The sequence below is a fragment of the Nicotiana tomentosiformis genome, chromosome 7 (genome assembly GCF_000390325.3).
Source record: "Nicotiana tomentosiformis chromosome 7, ASM39032v3, whole genome shotgun sequence".
Lineage (NCBI taxonomy): Eukaryota > Viridiplantae > Streptophyta > Magnoliopsida > Solanales > Solanaceae > Nicotiana > Nicotiana tomentosiformis.
In genome coordinates this window covers 71,352,200-71,367,888 of record NC_090818.1, presented here as the reverse complement: position 1 = coordinate 71,367,888, position 15,689 = coordinate 71,352,200, and the positions used below count along the sequence as shown (strand labels likewise).

The 15,689-nt window shown below is 40.7% G+C and overlaps 1 protein-coding gene across 1 annotated transcript; it reads right to left on the bottom strand.

Moving 5' to 3' along the window:
- Nucleotides 1-629: 629 nt before the first annotated feature.
- LOC138895775 (uncharacterized) lies at nucleotides 630-4,461 on the bottom strand. Its single transcript, XM_070180503.1, has 5 exons — nucleotides 4,203-4,461; nucleotides 3,251-3,512; nucleotides 2,334-2,658; nucleotides 1,122-1,394; nucleotides 630-1,076 (listed from the first exon to the last, which is right to left on the bottom strand). The coding sequence occupies exons 1-5, from the start codon at nucleotides 4,459-4,461 to the stop codon at nucleotides 630-632; spliced, it is 1,566 nt and encodes a 521-aa protein (XP_070036604.1).
- Nucleotides 4,462-15,689: the final 11,228 nt, after the last annotated feature.

The following is a 15,689-nucleotide window of genomic DNA, read 5'->3' as shown; positions in this document are numbered from 1 at the left end:
ATGAGAAATGTGCGACCGCGAATGCTTTCCTGCCGTGGCACACAGAAATGTGTGGTTCGCATAAATAAAGTGCGGTTCGCAGATCCTTAAACACTTAGCCATTTTTTAGTTCACCATTTCTTGCAAGTCACACTCAACCTTGTAGCACACTTCAAATCAAGTTAGAACACAAATAACACCTAAGTATAAAAGAAAAAGGAAAAGAACATGGGTTGCCTCTAAAGAAGTGCCTGATTTAACATCGTGACACGATGCAAATACTCCCAAGTGAAGTAAATGACCGCCACCATGTGGCTATCTCCAACCTCGCCCAAGTAGTGCTTCACCCGGTGACCATTGACTCTGAGTACTTCATCGTTCTTGTTCTTCAAGTCTAATGCACTACATGTGTCACACCAACAATTTCTAATGGACCACTCCACTTGGATTTTGGCTTCCCTGGAAACATTCTCAACCTTGAGTTAAACAACAATACTAGATCTCCCAGCTTGAACTCTTCGTTCCAAATGTATTTATCATGAAGATATTTCATCTTTTCTTTGAACAAGGACAAACTCACATATGCATGGTACCGGAACTCATACAATTCATTCAAATGTGCAACCCTCAAGTTAGCGGCTATATCCCAATCAAGATTCAACTTCTTTAGAGCCCACATTGCCTTGTGCTCTAGCTAGTTTCACCGGAAGATAATAAGATTTTCCGAACACCAACCGGTATGGAGACATTCCGATAGGTGTTTTGTAAGTCGTCTTATAAGCCCATAACACATCATCAAGCTTCTTGGACCAATCCATCTTATTATCATTCACCATTTTAGACAAGATACTCTTTATCTCCCGGTTGGAGACTTCTACTTGCACACTAGCTTGTGGGTGATAGGGAGTCATGACCTTGTTAGTAACACCATGCTTGCTAAGTAAAGTGTCAAAAGCTTTGTTGCAAAAGTGTGATCCCTCATCGCTTATGATTGCCCGTGGAGTACCAAATCTTGTTAAAATACTCTTCATCAAGAAAGCTACTATACTTATCGCCTTGTTGTTGGGCAAAGCGATGGCCTTAACCCATTTGGACACCTAATTCCCCGCGACCAAGATGTAGGTGTTTCCACAAGAACTCACAAAAGGGCCCATAAATTCAATGCCCCAAACATCGAAAATATTAATCTCCAAGATGGTTGTGAGAGGCATTTCATTTTTCTTTGACATTCCACCGGCCCGTTGACTTTCATTACATCTTTTCACCAACTCACTAGCATCCTTGTAAAAAGTGGGGCAATAAAAACCACAACTAAGCACTTTGGCCGCTATTCTTGCTCCACCATGATGACCACCATATGGCGAAGAATGAAAAGCCCCAAGAATATCACCTTGCTCTTCTTCTGGTACACACCTCTTAATCACCCCATATGTACAAATTTGAAAAAGGTATGGTTTATCCCAATAATAATGTTGACAATCTCTTTTGAGCTTCTTCCTTTGGCTTGAAGAGAACTCATCCGGAATGATTCCACACACAAGAAAATTTGCCAAGTCTGCGAACCATGGCACCTCTTTCATTGAAATTGCCAAAAGTTTCTCATCGGGGAAGGAGTCATTGATTTCAAGGCCATCATGTGGCCTCCCCTCCTCCTCCAATCGAGACAAGTGGTCTGCTACTTGGTTTTCACTACATTTCCTATCGTGGATGTCAATATCAAATTCTTGTAACAAGAGTACCCATCTCATCAACCAAGCTTTGGAGTCCTTTTTGTTCATAAGATAACGAAGCGTTGCATGGTCCGTGTGGACAATAACCTTTGCACCCATCAAGTACATGCGAAACTTCTCAATTGCAAACACAATAGCAAAGAGCTCTTTCCCCGTAATAGTATAGTTGACTTGGAAATTATTCAAGGTCTTACTAGAATAGTATACTGAATGGAAAATCTTGATGATATGTTACCCCAAAACAGCCCCAACCACTATGTCACTTGCATCATACATGAGTTCAAAAGGCACACTCCAATTTGGAACGGTGATGATGGGAGTAGTTGTCAACTTGAGCTTCAACAATTCTAAATATCTCATGTAATCATCATTGAAATTGAACTTGGCATCCTTCTCAAGGAGCTTGCACAAAGGGTTCACCACTTTAGAGAAATCTTTGATAAAGCGCCGATAAAAACCCGCATGGCCTAGGAAACTCCGCAAACCCTTCACCGAAGTTGGGGGTGGAAGCTTAGAAATCACCTCAATCTTTGCCTTGTCAACTTTAATTCCATTCATTGAAATTTTATGGCCAAGGACAATACCTTCCTCACCCATGAAATGGCATTACTCCCAATTAAGTACCAAGTTAGTTTTATCACATCTAGCCAACACTTTGTCCAAATTTGCAAGACAATCATCAAAAGAATCTCCAACCACCGAGAAGTCATCCATGAAAACTTCAAGGTAGTCCTCCACCATGTCCGTGAAAATAACCATCATACATCGTTGAAAAGTCCTTGATGCATTGCACAAACCAAACGGCATCCGCTTGAAAGCAAAAGTACCATGGGGACATGTGAATATTGTTTTCTCTTGATCTTCTGGGGCAATGAGAATTTGGTTGTAGCCCGAGTACCCATCAAGAAAATAATATAAAGCACGACCGACCAATCTATCGAGCTTTGATCTAAGAAAGGAAGTAGAAAGTGATCCTTCCTTGTTACTTTGTTGAGCTTGCGATAATTCATACACACCCTCCAACCAATCACCGTTCTCGTCAGAATCAATTCATTCTTATCATTGGTGACCACCATCATGCCCCCCTTTTTTGGGACACATTGAACCGGAGAAGTCCATGAACTATCGGAGATGGGGTAGACAACCCCAACATCCAACCACTTGATAATCTCCTTCTTGGAAACTTCTTACATAGCCTCATTGAGTCTTCTTTGATGTTCAATGTACGGTTTAGCACCATCCTCCAACTTGATCTTATGCAAGCAAAAGGCAGGGTTTATACCCCAATTATCTTCCAAGGTCCACCCAATAGCCTTCTTCTATTTTTGTAATACCACCAATGTTGAATCAACCTGCACTTTAGTCAAACAAGAGGAAATAATAACCGGTAAAGTAGAACAGGGGCCAGGAAATTCATAACGAATGTGTGGAGGCAATGGATTTAACTTCAAGGTAGGTGGCTCTTCAATAGAAGGTTTTGTATGAGGAGTCTTCCTATTTTCAAGATCCAAAGATAATTTTTGGGGTGCATAGTTATACACCTCATTCCTTGTAAAGAGTTCACACATTCCATGAAACCATCCATCTCGTCATCATCAAAGTTGAGCAAGACGGCCTCCAATATATCACCAACATTGATAGTCACACTTGTATCATCAACAATGACATTGGTCACCAAATCCACAAAAGAACATACCTCATTGTTATTTGGTTGCCGCATGGACTTACATACATGGAATACCACTTTTTCATCACCAGCCCGGAAAGTGATTTCTCCAGCTTCAACATCACAAAGAGCCTTACCTGTAGCAAGGAAAGGTCTCCCAAGAATAATTGGTATTTCATAATCAACTTCACAATCTAGAATGACAAAGTGCGCCGGAAGAATAAATTTATCAACCTGGACCAAAACATCTTCAATCACAATCAACGACATTTTATGGTATGATCGTCCATTTACAATCTCATAGAAGTGGGTCTTGGTTGCCCAATCCCCAAAGTCTTGAAAACCGAATAGGGCATCAAATTTATACCTGCCCCAAGATCACAAAAGAGCTTTAGCAAACTCGGCACTTCCAATTGTACAAGGAATCGTGAAAGCACCGGGATCCTCCAACGTAGAAGCCATTGAATGAACAATCGCACTCACTTGATGAGTGACTTTAATAGTCTCAAAATTCATCGACCGCTTCTTTGTCACAAGATCTTTCATAAACTTTTCATAACCGGGCATTTGTTCCAAAGCTTCTACCAATGGCACATTGATTGAAAGACTTTTCATCATTTGAATGAACTTCTTTAATTGATTCTCACTATTTTTCTTGGCAAGTCTTTGAGGGTATGGAGGTGGAGGCTTAGGCAATGGTGCCTTTGCCTTTTGCACTATGTCTCAGGTATGTCAACGATGTGTTCCCTAGATGGGTTCACCTCCTATTGAGTCTTTTCCACACTATCATCAATATCAATACAAACTTTCTCATTTGGTTGAGCAACAATGTTCGGGGATCTCTTCTTCTTGCATTACTTGGTCATCATCAATAAGTTGCCTTCCACTTGAGGTGGGTACATTCCCGCCTCTTCCACTTCTTGTGATAACCGCCATAGCATGACCCGTATTATTACCACCCTTTGGGTTCACCACCGTGTCACTTGGTAGTGCACCCTTAGGACGAGAATTTAGAGCTTGAGAGATTTTCCCCATTTGAACTTCTAAGATGTTGATTAATGTGTTGTGTAAGGCATTCTTTTCCATCATTTGCTTGAACATATTCTAAATACATCACATATCATTTTTTGAAGAACTTGAACCATAGGAATGATAAGGAGGTGGGTTGCTCGTTTGTTGATACATTGGGTGCCTTTGAAAACCCGACCCCCGGTTGCCTTGATTGTTACCCCAACTACCTTGGTTGTTGCCTCCCCAATTTCCTTGATTGTTTCCACTTCAATTTCCTTGATTGTTATTGTTATACCAATTACCTTGATTTTTAGAATTCAAATTGCCGTGATTGTTTGGTTTTCATTGTTGTTAGTTTGGGCCTTGGAAGTTATTTCTTTGCCCTTGAAAATTGTTCACATATTGCACTTATTCCTCTTGCTCATTATAAGAATCATCTTGATCAAAACCGACATCATCTTACACATAGTTCTTCACTCGAGTATGCACTTGTGGACCCGTGACCCTCCTCTTATTCACCAAAACATTCACTCCCTCCATAGCATGAACTTGCTTAAGGGTTTGCACTTGATTTAGTTAGGCCTTTGCTAGTTGAGTCATGGTAGTAGTCAATTCGGCAATGGCTTTCCCATGGTCTTGCAATTCTTTTTGGAGGTGGATCATGTTTGGATCACCTTGTGAAACATTGTCCCGGGATTTCCAAATCGATGACGTCTCCGCCATTTCATCTAGAATATCACACGCCCCCTCATAAGGCATAGTAATAACGTTCCCACCAGCTAGTTGATTCACTACACATTGGTTGGTTGTGTTAATCCCACGATAAAAGTCTTGTTGCAACATGTTTTCCGTCATATCGTTGTTGGGACATTCCTTAACCATTGTTCTATAATGCTCCCAAATTTAGTGTAGTGGTTCATTCGGCTCTTGTTTTAATGCCAAAATCTCATCTTAAAGTGTAGCCATGTGCCCAGGAGAGAAAAACTTAGCAATGAACTTGGCCGCCAACGCATCTTAAGTATGAATTGAATGGTTCGAAAAATGTTTCAACCAATCTAAAGCTTTCCCCCGTAGAGAGAAGGGAAAAATCCTTAGCCTCAATGCATGCTCAGAAACATTAGTTTGCTTGCTTCCCCAACATGTATCCACAAATCCCTTCAAATATTTATAAGCATTCTGGGTTAGTGCACTGGTGAAGAAGCCCTGTTGCTCAAGTAGAGTGAGCATCACATTGGTGATTTGAAAGTTGCTCGCCTTTATACGGGAGGGACTATTGCACTAGCACAACCTTCGTTGGGCAATATTCGGTGTTGAGCTACTCGTGGTGGAGATGGGGGTGGAACGGGCATGTTGACTTGTGGTCTCTGGCCTCTTTGTTATGGCACTTGACGTACCTCATCGAGTTGTTCCTCTTCACCATCCAAGTGCCCCAAAGGCATATATCCGAGCTCATTGTTTGCCATGATTGTACGTAAGATTTCTTAAACACGTTCGTAACACGGAAGGGAAAGAAGATATGCCAAAAACACACTCAAATATATAGCTAACATCGTTTAAGCTCACTGGCAACGACGCCAAAAATTGATCCACTCCCAATCCACACTCAACAATGAGTGGAAGAGATATTGGAAGAATTGTACCTAACTATGAGTCGGGGTCGATTTTCTCAGGGAGCTAAAAATGGGTGTTGGGGTATACTTGATGCGTGAAGACGAATGAGCTTAAATACACTTCCAATCAAGCTGGTTTTGCTAATTTCTTTTATAAACTACACTATCAATGATCAACTAGAGAAATAAAATTAGACATTGACTAATTGTTTTTGGTTGTTTTCAAATAGGTAAAAAGGCCTAGGGATGTAACCTTTGCGTAGGTGTTCGCCTAATGGGTTTATTATGTTAACACTTATTTTAGTAATTGTGGTCTATTATAGCTCTCAACTCTAAGTTACCCACTCAATACCTCTCAGCCATAGAGTGATTTTGCTCCATTTGAATTTCTCAAGCCCAAATAAGTATCAAGCTAAATAGTTGATATGAGCTCATGTCGGATTTTCCCTATCTCTAGTTCAAACCCTTTATTTAGGCTATTCAAATACTTAACTAGCCCAATTTCTTGTTAGCCAAGTTTTCCTGGACTAGGTCCCTCTTTGTCAAGTAAAGACTAAGTCAAAAAGGCAGGAATCAATGTTTGCAACCATTAATTCTATAATTAAAGCATGAACAAGACTAAATAACAAACACCCAATCATAAACAAGCATTAAATTAAATAACCATAAGGTTTACACACTAGGGTTGGGTCACAACCCTAGTAAATGTCTAGTTACTCATAGTAGAAAATGAATAAAATAAAGAAGAAACACTAATTAAAGCCATAATATAAAATTAAAATAATAAACTATGATGTATTTGTCCCAAAATGATCATAAGTTACCCAAATGGTAAACTACAACGGCTACAGCTAAGAAAACTTCAAAACATGACCTAAAAAGGTGATTTTCGTCTATTTATAGTGGCCAAAAATTTATTGACAAAATTGCCCTTCGGGAGGTTCTACGATCTCACATTGCTTGAGTCTGCATGTGGATAGATTCTGCAGCCGTACAATTTGATATGCGGCCGCACAATTCATGTGTGGTCCGCACTTCAAGCAAGGCTTCAGCCTTGGTCATTTTGCACACTCTCTAAACTTTTTGAATTTTTGCCAGTGCAACCATGTTCTACGGCCGCACAAATTGTGTGTGGTCCACACTTCTCTTAATTCAATCTCTGAGCTTCAACAACAGATCTGTGGCCGCAAGGAGAATTCTGCAGTCCACACTTTCTTCTACGGCCGCAGAAATACTTCTACGGACCGCACTTTTGGTCTGTTGTGCCCCTTCTTGCCTTGTGAGCCGGAACACTCTTTTTTGAGTTGGATTTATTCATTTGAGCCCAAATCTCCAACATTCCTGCAATTTTCACACTTTCATTAGTTATGGGAACATAAATTAATATTTTTGGTATAAAACAAAATTAAAAAGGTACTAATAAGTAGTCAAATTCCACATTTATCAGTGGACCCAACAAGTTCGGCCAACATAATTCAAAGTGGTGGACGATGATATGGGCTACAATATTATCCTGGGTAGACCGTGGTTGCACGAGATGAAGGATGTGCCATCAACATATTATCAGTTGCTGAAATTCCCAACTCTCAAGGAATTAAACAAATAAGAGGCGATCAACCGACAGCAAGAGAGATGAATGCAATATCAGTTTCCAGTAGCAAAGGGAAGGAGCATGCAACATAGCAATTATAGGAACCGACCCCTGCACCCGAGCCGAGCGAAGTCAACCAGGGGAAGGAGTCATCGGAATCCTATCAGGTATAAGGATATTTTTAGGTGCCGGAATAAACAGACACAACAAAATCCACGGCAGAAGAACTTGAACAACTGCATTGTTCGAAAAATTCTTGAAGAAGAAGTTCCACGTGGGGACAGGACTACACCCCGAACTCAGGTCTGGATTTATTGAATTTCTTAAACTTAATGTTGATTGTTTTGCGTGATCGTGTGCATATATGACAGGTATCCCACCGGAAGTGGTTGTGCAAAACCTAAACCTGGATCCCAACATCCATCCGGTAAGACAGAAAAAATGTCCTATTGCCGAGGTCAGGAATAATTTTGTCAAAGAAGAGGTAACTCGCTTGCTTTATATTGGTTTAATCTGAGAGGTAAAGTATCCTGACTGGTTAGCTAATGTAGTGGTAGTTCTAAAGAAGAATAATAAATTTTGCATGTGCGTAGACTATAAGGACTTAAATAAGGCGTGCCCAAAAGACTCGTTCCCATTGCCAAACATTGATCAGATGATTGATGCGACGACCAGGAACGAGTTAATAAGTTTCCTCGATGCTTTCTCTGAGTACAACCAAATCAAGATGAACCCGGAGGATCATGAAAAAACTTCGTTCATCACGAATTTCGGCACATATTGTTACAATGTGATGCCCTTCGGGCTAAAAAATGCTGGAGCCACTTATCAATGGCTCGTAAACAAAATGTTTGAGAAACAAAATGGGGAGACTATGGAAGTGGACATAGATGATATGCTGGTTAAGTCTTTAAACGCATATGACCATCTGAAACACCTGCAAGAAACCTTTTACATCTTAAGGAAGCATAACATGAAGCTTAACCCCGAGAAGTGTGTGTTTAGGGTCAGCTCTGGTAAGTTCCTGGTTTTTCTAGTGTCGCAAAGGGGGACCGAGGTTAACCTCGATAAAATTAAATCCATAGAAGATATTCCGGACCAGCTACCAAGTGGTTTAGAGGCTAACGGGGAGACTGGCAGCTTTGAGCAGATTCATTTCCCGATCTTTTGAAAAATGCCATCATTTTTGTGCACTCCTCAAAAATAAGAATAACTTTGAATGGACACTAGAATGTCAGCAGGCTTTGAAGGATCTGAAAAAGTATTTTTCAAGTCCTCTGTTACTGTCAAAATCGGAGGAAGTGAACAACTGTTGATCTACTTAGCGGTCTCGGAGGTAACTGTAAGTGTCATTTTAGTCTGTGAAGATGAAGGTATGCAATATCCTATTTATTACGTAATTAAAAAATTTACGGGAGCAAAAACTCACTATCCACATTTGGAAAAATTAGCCTTAGCCCTCGTAGTTGTCGCTCGAAAGCGAAGGCCTTATTTACAATGTAGCCCGATAGCTGTGGTGGCCACTTTTCTCCTACAGAATATTCTTCATAAACCTGAACTCTCAGGTAGGCTAGCCAAGTGGGCCGTCGAAATGAGCAAATTTGACATAGAATATAAACCCAGGACTACAATTAAGTCACAGGTTTTGGCCGACTTTGTGGTCGGTTTTAGTCCGGGACTTTTACCTTAACCTACCAAAGAAGCAGTAATGGTGTCAGAATAGACATTAGGAGTTTGGACCTTGTTTACGGATGAAGCTTCCAATGTGAAAGGGTCTGGGCTCGGCATAGTGTTAACCATGCCCTCAGGGGAAACCCTAAGGCAGGCCATAAGAACTGTTCCTCCGAAAGGGTCTGGGCTCGGCATAGTGTTAAAAAATTGATAAATGTCAACGCTACACACCGTTAGTACATCAACCGGCAGAGCAATTGCACTCAGTTTTGTCACTATGGTCGTTCCTGAAGTAGGGAATGGATATCGTCGGACCACTGTCATCGGCCCCCGGTAAGGTAATATTTTTTTTATTTTAACTGACTATTTTTCTAAGTGGGTTAAAGCAAGTCCTTACTAGAAGATCGGTGAGCGCGAAGTGGTAGATTTCTTGTGGGAGAATATAATTTGCAGATTTGGGATACCAAAAGAGATAGCTTGCATCAGCGGGCCGCAATTTATAGGCGCAAAGGTTATGAAGTTCCTTGAAGACTTGAAAATCAAAAGGATCACATCATCACCCTATCATCCGAGCGCAAACGGTCAAGCAGAATCAACAAACAAATTGATTATATATAATCTCAAAAAGATATTGGAAGCAGCTAAAGGAAAATGGCCCGAAGAGCTATCGTGTGTACTATGGGCATACCAAACAATGGTCAAATCAAGCACGAGAGAGACTCCTTGTTTCTCTTGTGTACGGAGCAGAAGCTCTGATCCCGGTGGAAGTAGGGAGCCTACCCTGAGATATTCCCGGGTAAACGAAGAAGCAAATAATGAATCAATGTTAGTCAATTTGGAGCTGCTCGATGAACACAGGGACTTGGCGCATATAAGGATGGTAGCCCAAAAGCATAGAATAAAAGGATATTACAATCGAAGAGCCAACCTCCGTTATTTCAAAGTGGGAGACTTGGTTTTAAGGAAAGTAACTCAGAACACCCGAGAGCTCAATGCGGGGAAGCTAGGTCCAACATGGGAAGGCCCCTACTGAGTTTCAGCTGTCATCGGGAAAGGGTCATACGAGTTAGAAAAACTAAATGGAGAAAAGTTGCCAAGCAACTGGAATGTTGCTCACCTCAAGAGATACTATTGCTGATGAGACTCACTTGTACTGAAAGTATGTATTGTACTTTTTTTCCCTTTGTCTAGTTTTTATTACAATTGGGTTTTTCTGGAAACGTTTTTAACGAGACAAAAACGGAAAGCATACTACGAAGGAAGCTTCAACAACAGTAATAAGACCTTTAAATGACAAGGTATACAAGCAAAGAACCACTACGAAGCAGTTAAATAATCTTTTGCTTGATAGCAAAGTTCCTACCAGGAAGTAAAGTTTGCTGTCGAACAGAGATTACCCGACCGTTGACAAGTGCAAGCCACTAGGGGATTATTAGATAATCTTTGACTTGATATCATAAATTCCTAAGGGGAAGTGAAGTTTGATATCGAATTAAAGATTATCTACAATTCACTAGTGGGATTATCGAAGGTATAAAACTTCCAGTGTTCAAATTCGCATCCTTCGCATTCGAACATTGGGGGGAATGATATGGGGATACGGCAACAACGACTGCTACATCAACCGAAATACGAAACCCAAAAACATAGTTGTATCATCGGGACTGAGGACTGCGCGACCAGCCCCATAAAAACAAGTTGTACAAGTTAGCCACAAGAAATGACAATTTCTTTTTAGCACAATGAATGCTTCTATAATTTTAAAAATGGAAGGAATAAAGTAAAGTCTTTTTATTTATATCTTGTTTCTTGTCTGAACGATGAATTGATTTTATCACTTGAAAGTTAAACAAGTAGTTCAAATACTAGTGTCGTAATGAATATGAGACGTCCTCTTTAAGAGCACTGTAAACATAAGAGGGCCCTCTTTTATGAAAACCCTCAAGTTAAAAGGTTGATTTCAGAAGAACTGGTGCCCGAAATCCAAACGCTTTCGGGGGAAACTACACCCAAAGCCTTGCACTATTTGACACAAAGAGTAAAACTTGCACAAACACTTAAACGAACAAAAAATGGAAAGAGCAAAACTTACGCAAGCTCTTAAACGAAAAAAGATGCAAAGGAGAAAAACTTGCGCGAATACTTGAACGAAAAGTTACTTCTATTCACAATAAATATGCCAAACAACACAAGTACAAAAGTATGAAAAAGAAATCAAAAACTAAGTTGATGCATCTCCGGAACCCGGAGGAAGAGAAGCATATACGCCCCAGGAGAAGTGGGTAGATCCGTTGCCGGCTCGATATCTTGGACTTCATCATTTTGGCCTTCAACATCATCACTTTCTGGTTCTTCTTCAATTCCCAAGAACTCAAAATCGGAACCAGAAGAATTGGTAGCATCAGGTCGGACTGTAAGACCCCTTTTGGCAGTTGACAACAACTCACCGGCCTTAGCAATTTCGGCATCAAAGTCAATGACACCCGTTTTGGCTTCTTCCAAGGTTTTTCTCGTCATGTTGTACATAGCATATGTTTTTTCAATAATGAGGGAAGCCGCTCAGCGCTGAAGTTCTTCTTAGGCTAACCTCAGCAGAAAGGTTATCCCACGCGAATCTCATGGATCGGAGGATGACATCAAAGTCACAGATAGTGGAGCTGTAAATTTTATTATGCTCTATGGTCCGCTTATGCTTCTCCTTCAAACGGGCATAATTTTCCTCGACAGCATCAAGCTCTTCAGCTTGGAAGTTTAAGTCTACCTCCAAATTACTCAATCTTTCAACAAAGGCAGCCTCACGGTCGGATGCAGCAAGTACGACATTATGGACTTCAGCCCATTCATCCTTAGTTTCTTAAAATTGTGCCCTTAACGGGGAGACCTCCTAACTAAGGGTTACCACTTCTTGCTCGTTTTGCTGCAACTGAGCCTCCAAAGCAACAGCCTCAGCAACTCGTGCTTCTAGTTCTAAGAGGCGAGCAACATTCTAGTCTCGCTCGACCAAAAGTTAATCCCGTTCGGAGGTAAGTTCCTCCTTATCACGAATCAATCTTTGAAGGCCTTCGGAAGCAAGAAAGTTGGCCTACGAAACAAAAATGAAAATTCAAAAACCTACCCATAACAAAGATAGAAGAAACAACGGAGGAAACAAAGAATATACTGCAAATGCATTGTGCATGGCGTTATTCAAAAAAATACTCTCCCGAGAGAGTTTATATCTTATCCTTATCTTTTTTATAAAGCTAAAGGCTTTAGATAGTTAGCAAGCTCCATCGGACGGGATAACATATGGAATCCGGTAGAGACCGAGAGGGTAACATTCCTCCTCCTTTGGGGATCTTCGAAGGGGACAAAATAATTTTGCCCCAAATTCCCATGAACTAGGGCTGGGGAAGAGGGACATCCTCTTCTCGGGTAGCTGCGGCTGGTGGAGATGATGTAGCAGTTGCTGGTGGTGAAGGAAAAGTTGGAGAAGAGGGAGATGAAGCAGATGGCGTTGTAGGGTGAGAGTCGGCTGCAGAAAGCGCAGTGCTGGTTGTTGGCTGCTCGTCAACCGAAGACGGAAGGGACCCGGTACTCAACCTCACAATACCGGGCACGGTAACTGGGACTCGGAAGAGAGAGTTAGCATCTTCTACCATATCAAACTCCCCCTCAGAGTGTCGAGGCATCATCCTCGGTTGGTGTAACTAGCTCAACAGATTGAGCATTCTGTTGAGCTGATAAAGGTCATTGTCTTCTATGTAGAGAAGCCCCCTCATCACTGGCTTCTTCATTATTGTCGATCACTACGGTTTCTAAAACCAGCTCGGGCGCGGCGCTCATCTTCACAACATCTGGAGATGACTCAGGTGCTGCATTATTTGCTTTCTTGTTCTTTCCCCCGGTCGCGGTGGAGCAGCGTCTTTTTGGTTGCATGTTCTCCGGCCGGGAACTCCGACAAGAAGCACTTGCACCAAAAGCTAGTCCAGAGACACTTGTTCGGGTAAAAGCCTCCTACATCAACCTCGCCGGATCAGTAGGATTAGCCAAAATGTCCTCCTCGGGGACGACAACTGAACCCTAGGGTAGACCTGAATTCAATAGGAGAAAAAGGCTAATTAACTTCTTTATACGAAAGGTAAACACAAGATGAGTTTTACTTACCATGATTTTTGGCCTTCCACCCATATTTAAGGGCTAGTTCTTTCCACGTACGGGTCTCGGGCATAGTAACATCCAAAATCATTTGGAACCACTGGTCCAAGACTTCGATCCTCGGCGGAACCCACCGAGTTGCTGAAACAAGTGAAAAACGAAGAATCAATAATGGCATGGGATGATCCTTAGCTAGAAGAAAAAACAAATGATGAACTTATGAGTACGGTTCCAAAATTCCGGAAATGATGAAGCTGTGGCCGGAATGATATCCCCGGTGAAAACTACAATGAACCGTTCCATCCACCCATGGTCGTTGTCATTATCCATGCGGGATAGCAGAGCATAGTGGCCACGTTTGCTGAAATTTATCATTCCCCTGTGAAAAATCTTGGGGGAATAAAGGTTTATTAATCGAGTTAGGGTTAGCTCCTCTCCTTTCTCCTAGCACAGACACCGAAGACAAGCGATTGTCCTCCATATAGAAAGACTTACTTGTGCCAGGCATACTTGGTAACGGATACAGAACTCCACAATAACGGAGTCAAGCTCCCCGCTAAAAGAGAACTGCCCCAAAGTGAAGAGATACATATAAAAATACGTGAAAACCTTCTTGGGTAAGGTAATATGCTCCGCCAGAACAAGAGCGATAATGTCTAAATCTTGGCAATATTAGTCCTCTTTCACAGTAGGAATACTGGAAGGACGAATGAAAGAAGGGTACATGCCAATGGCCTACGTACGAGGGTTAGCGGAAGGATACTTCTCTTCGAAGTCTTTAGTTGTGACAAGACTTCTTGGGATGATGGTACTCACCGTAGGAGGAACACCATCATCAACTTTACCTTCTTTTTTTTTTGAAGAACTGGGTTTTTTGGAAGATGAAGAAGCCATTTTTATCATAAAGAAAGGAAGGGTTTCTCTGAAGAATAAGGTTAAAGAAAAGTTGAAGACAAAGTACAAGTTGAGTAAAGAGAGTTTGAGAATGTTTGGAGAATTATGAAGTGTAAATGAAGAAGTTTGATGTGTATAAGTAAAGAAATAGGCGGTTATAATCGTGGCCATAATTATCTCGATAACCGGTAAAAGTGATGTTGAATCGTGGGATGACATGTGTTTGGGGTATTAAATGCGGAGACACGTGCATCTAATCAACCGTTAGAAACTTTTCAGAGGGGGTCAGAGAATTCCTGCCAAAAAAGGTATCTCTACCAACTTCCCGGTGACATAAAGTTATGCCACCGGAAAGCAGGGGGACTACTTGTATGGGGTAAAATATGTCATATTTAATGTTCGCATGAGAAAGTGACACGTGGAGCCGAAGATAGAAGACAGTCAAGCCCGAGGGCAATGATCTCGCTTGTTATCGGAGAGAATGATACTCATAAAAGCGAAGTAAATGTCTACCACCTGGTAGCATTTAATGAAGAATATTCTATAGTATTAAGTGTACGGTCCGTTGTAGAGAATAAGGCATTTACTGCCTACCGTTACACACTCTTCTATGGCCCTCATAATTTTTATTTAAGAGCGGCTTGATCCTAGGACCTTGTTCCTTATGTACAATTATAAATAGTGGGCTCTACTATCATTGTAAGGAGATGAATTTTCTGACAAGTACACATTGTATTCTATCAAAAAGCTCAATAACATTTTACTTTCTTGCTTACTTATATTATTCTTGCTGCCTCCGGAAGCTCTGCACCCGCGACCAATATATCTACTGTTTTATCTCAATTTCAAGGCTAAGTCTTACATTTTTGTCTAATTCATTTATCATTTTAGGATCGAATCGATTCACTTGTCTATAAACCATGCATAAATTCAACCGTACCGTTTTACGGCTAAACAGTTTTCAACGTATAATGTATTATTTCATGAATAAATTAAACTAAATACCCGCTCATTCAACCGTTAAATTAAAAATAACCGGCGGATGAATTATATATATATATATATATAAAAATAAAATTAGTGTACAATCTATCTATACTGAAAATGTTTAGCCAAAGCTACTTGTATAAAGATTTCAAGAAACTAAGTCAATATTTTGGTGGGCTGTGCCCAAATCTTATTGGAAAAATGACACTATATAGCCGCTGTAAAAATAATAGTCGAAAACATGTATAAAATTTATATATTTTTTGTATATATATACATTCTGTATGTTATATACCAAAATTATACAAATTTTATATATTTTTTCGGCTATCAGATGTAAATAGTTTCTGATGCTGGCTAAATGTGATAATACTCCAAACTTATTTTAAAGGCAGCCCAATATGCAAATGATT

What these genes read in the sequence shown, in the direction of transcription:
- LOC138895775 (XM_070180503.1), bottom strand. Translation starts at nt 4,461, where the DNA reads ATGGAAAAGAATGCCTTACACAACACATTAATCAACATCTTAGAAGTT. An exon ending in AGAAGAGATCCCCGAACATT is followed by an intron (nt 3,513 to 4,202) that starts GTTGCTCAACCA and finishes TCCTTGCTACAG; the next exon opens with GTAAGGCTCTTTGTGATGTT. An exon ending in GATGTGATAAAACTAACTTG is followed by an intron (nt 1,395 to 2,333) that starts GTACTTAATTGG and finishes GGGGTGATTAAG; the next exon opens with AGGTGTGTACCAGAAGAAGA.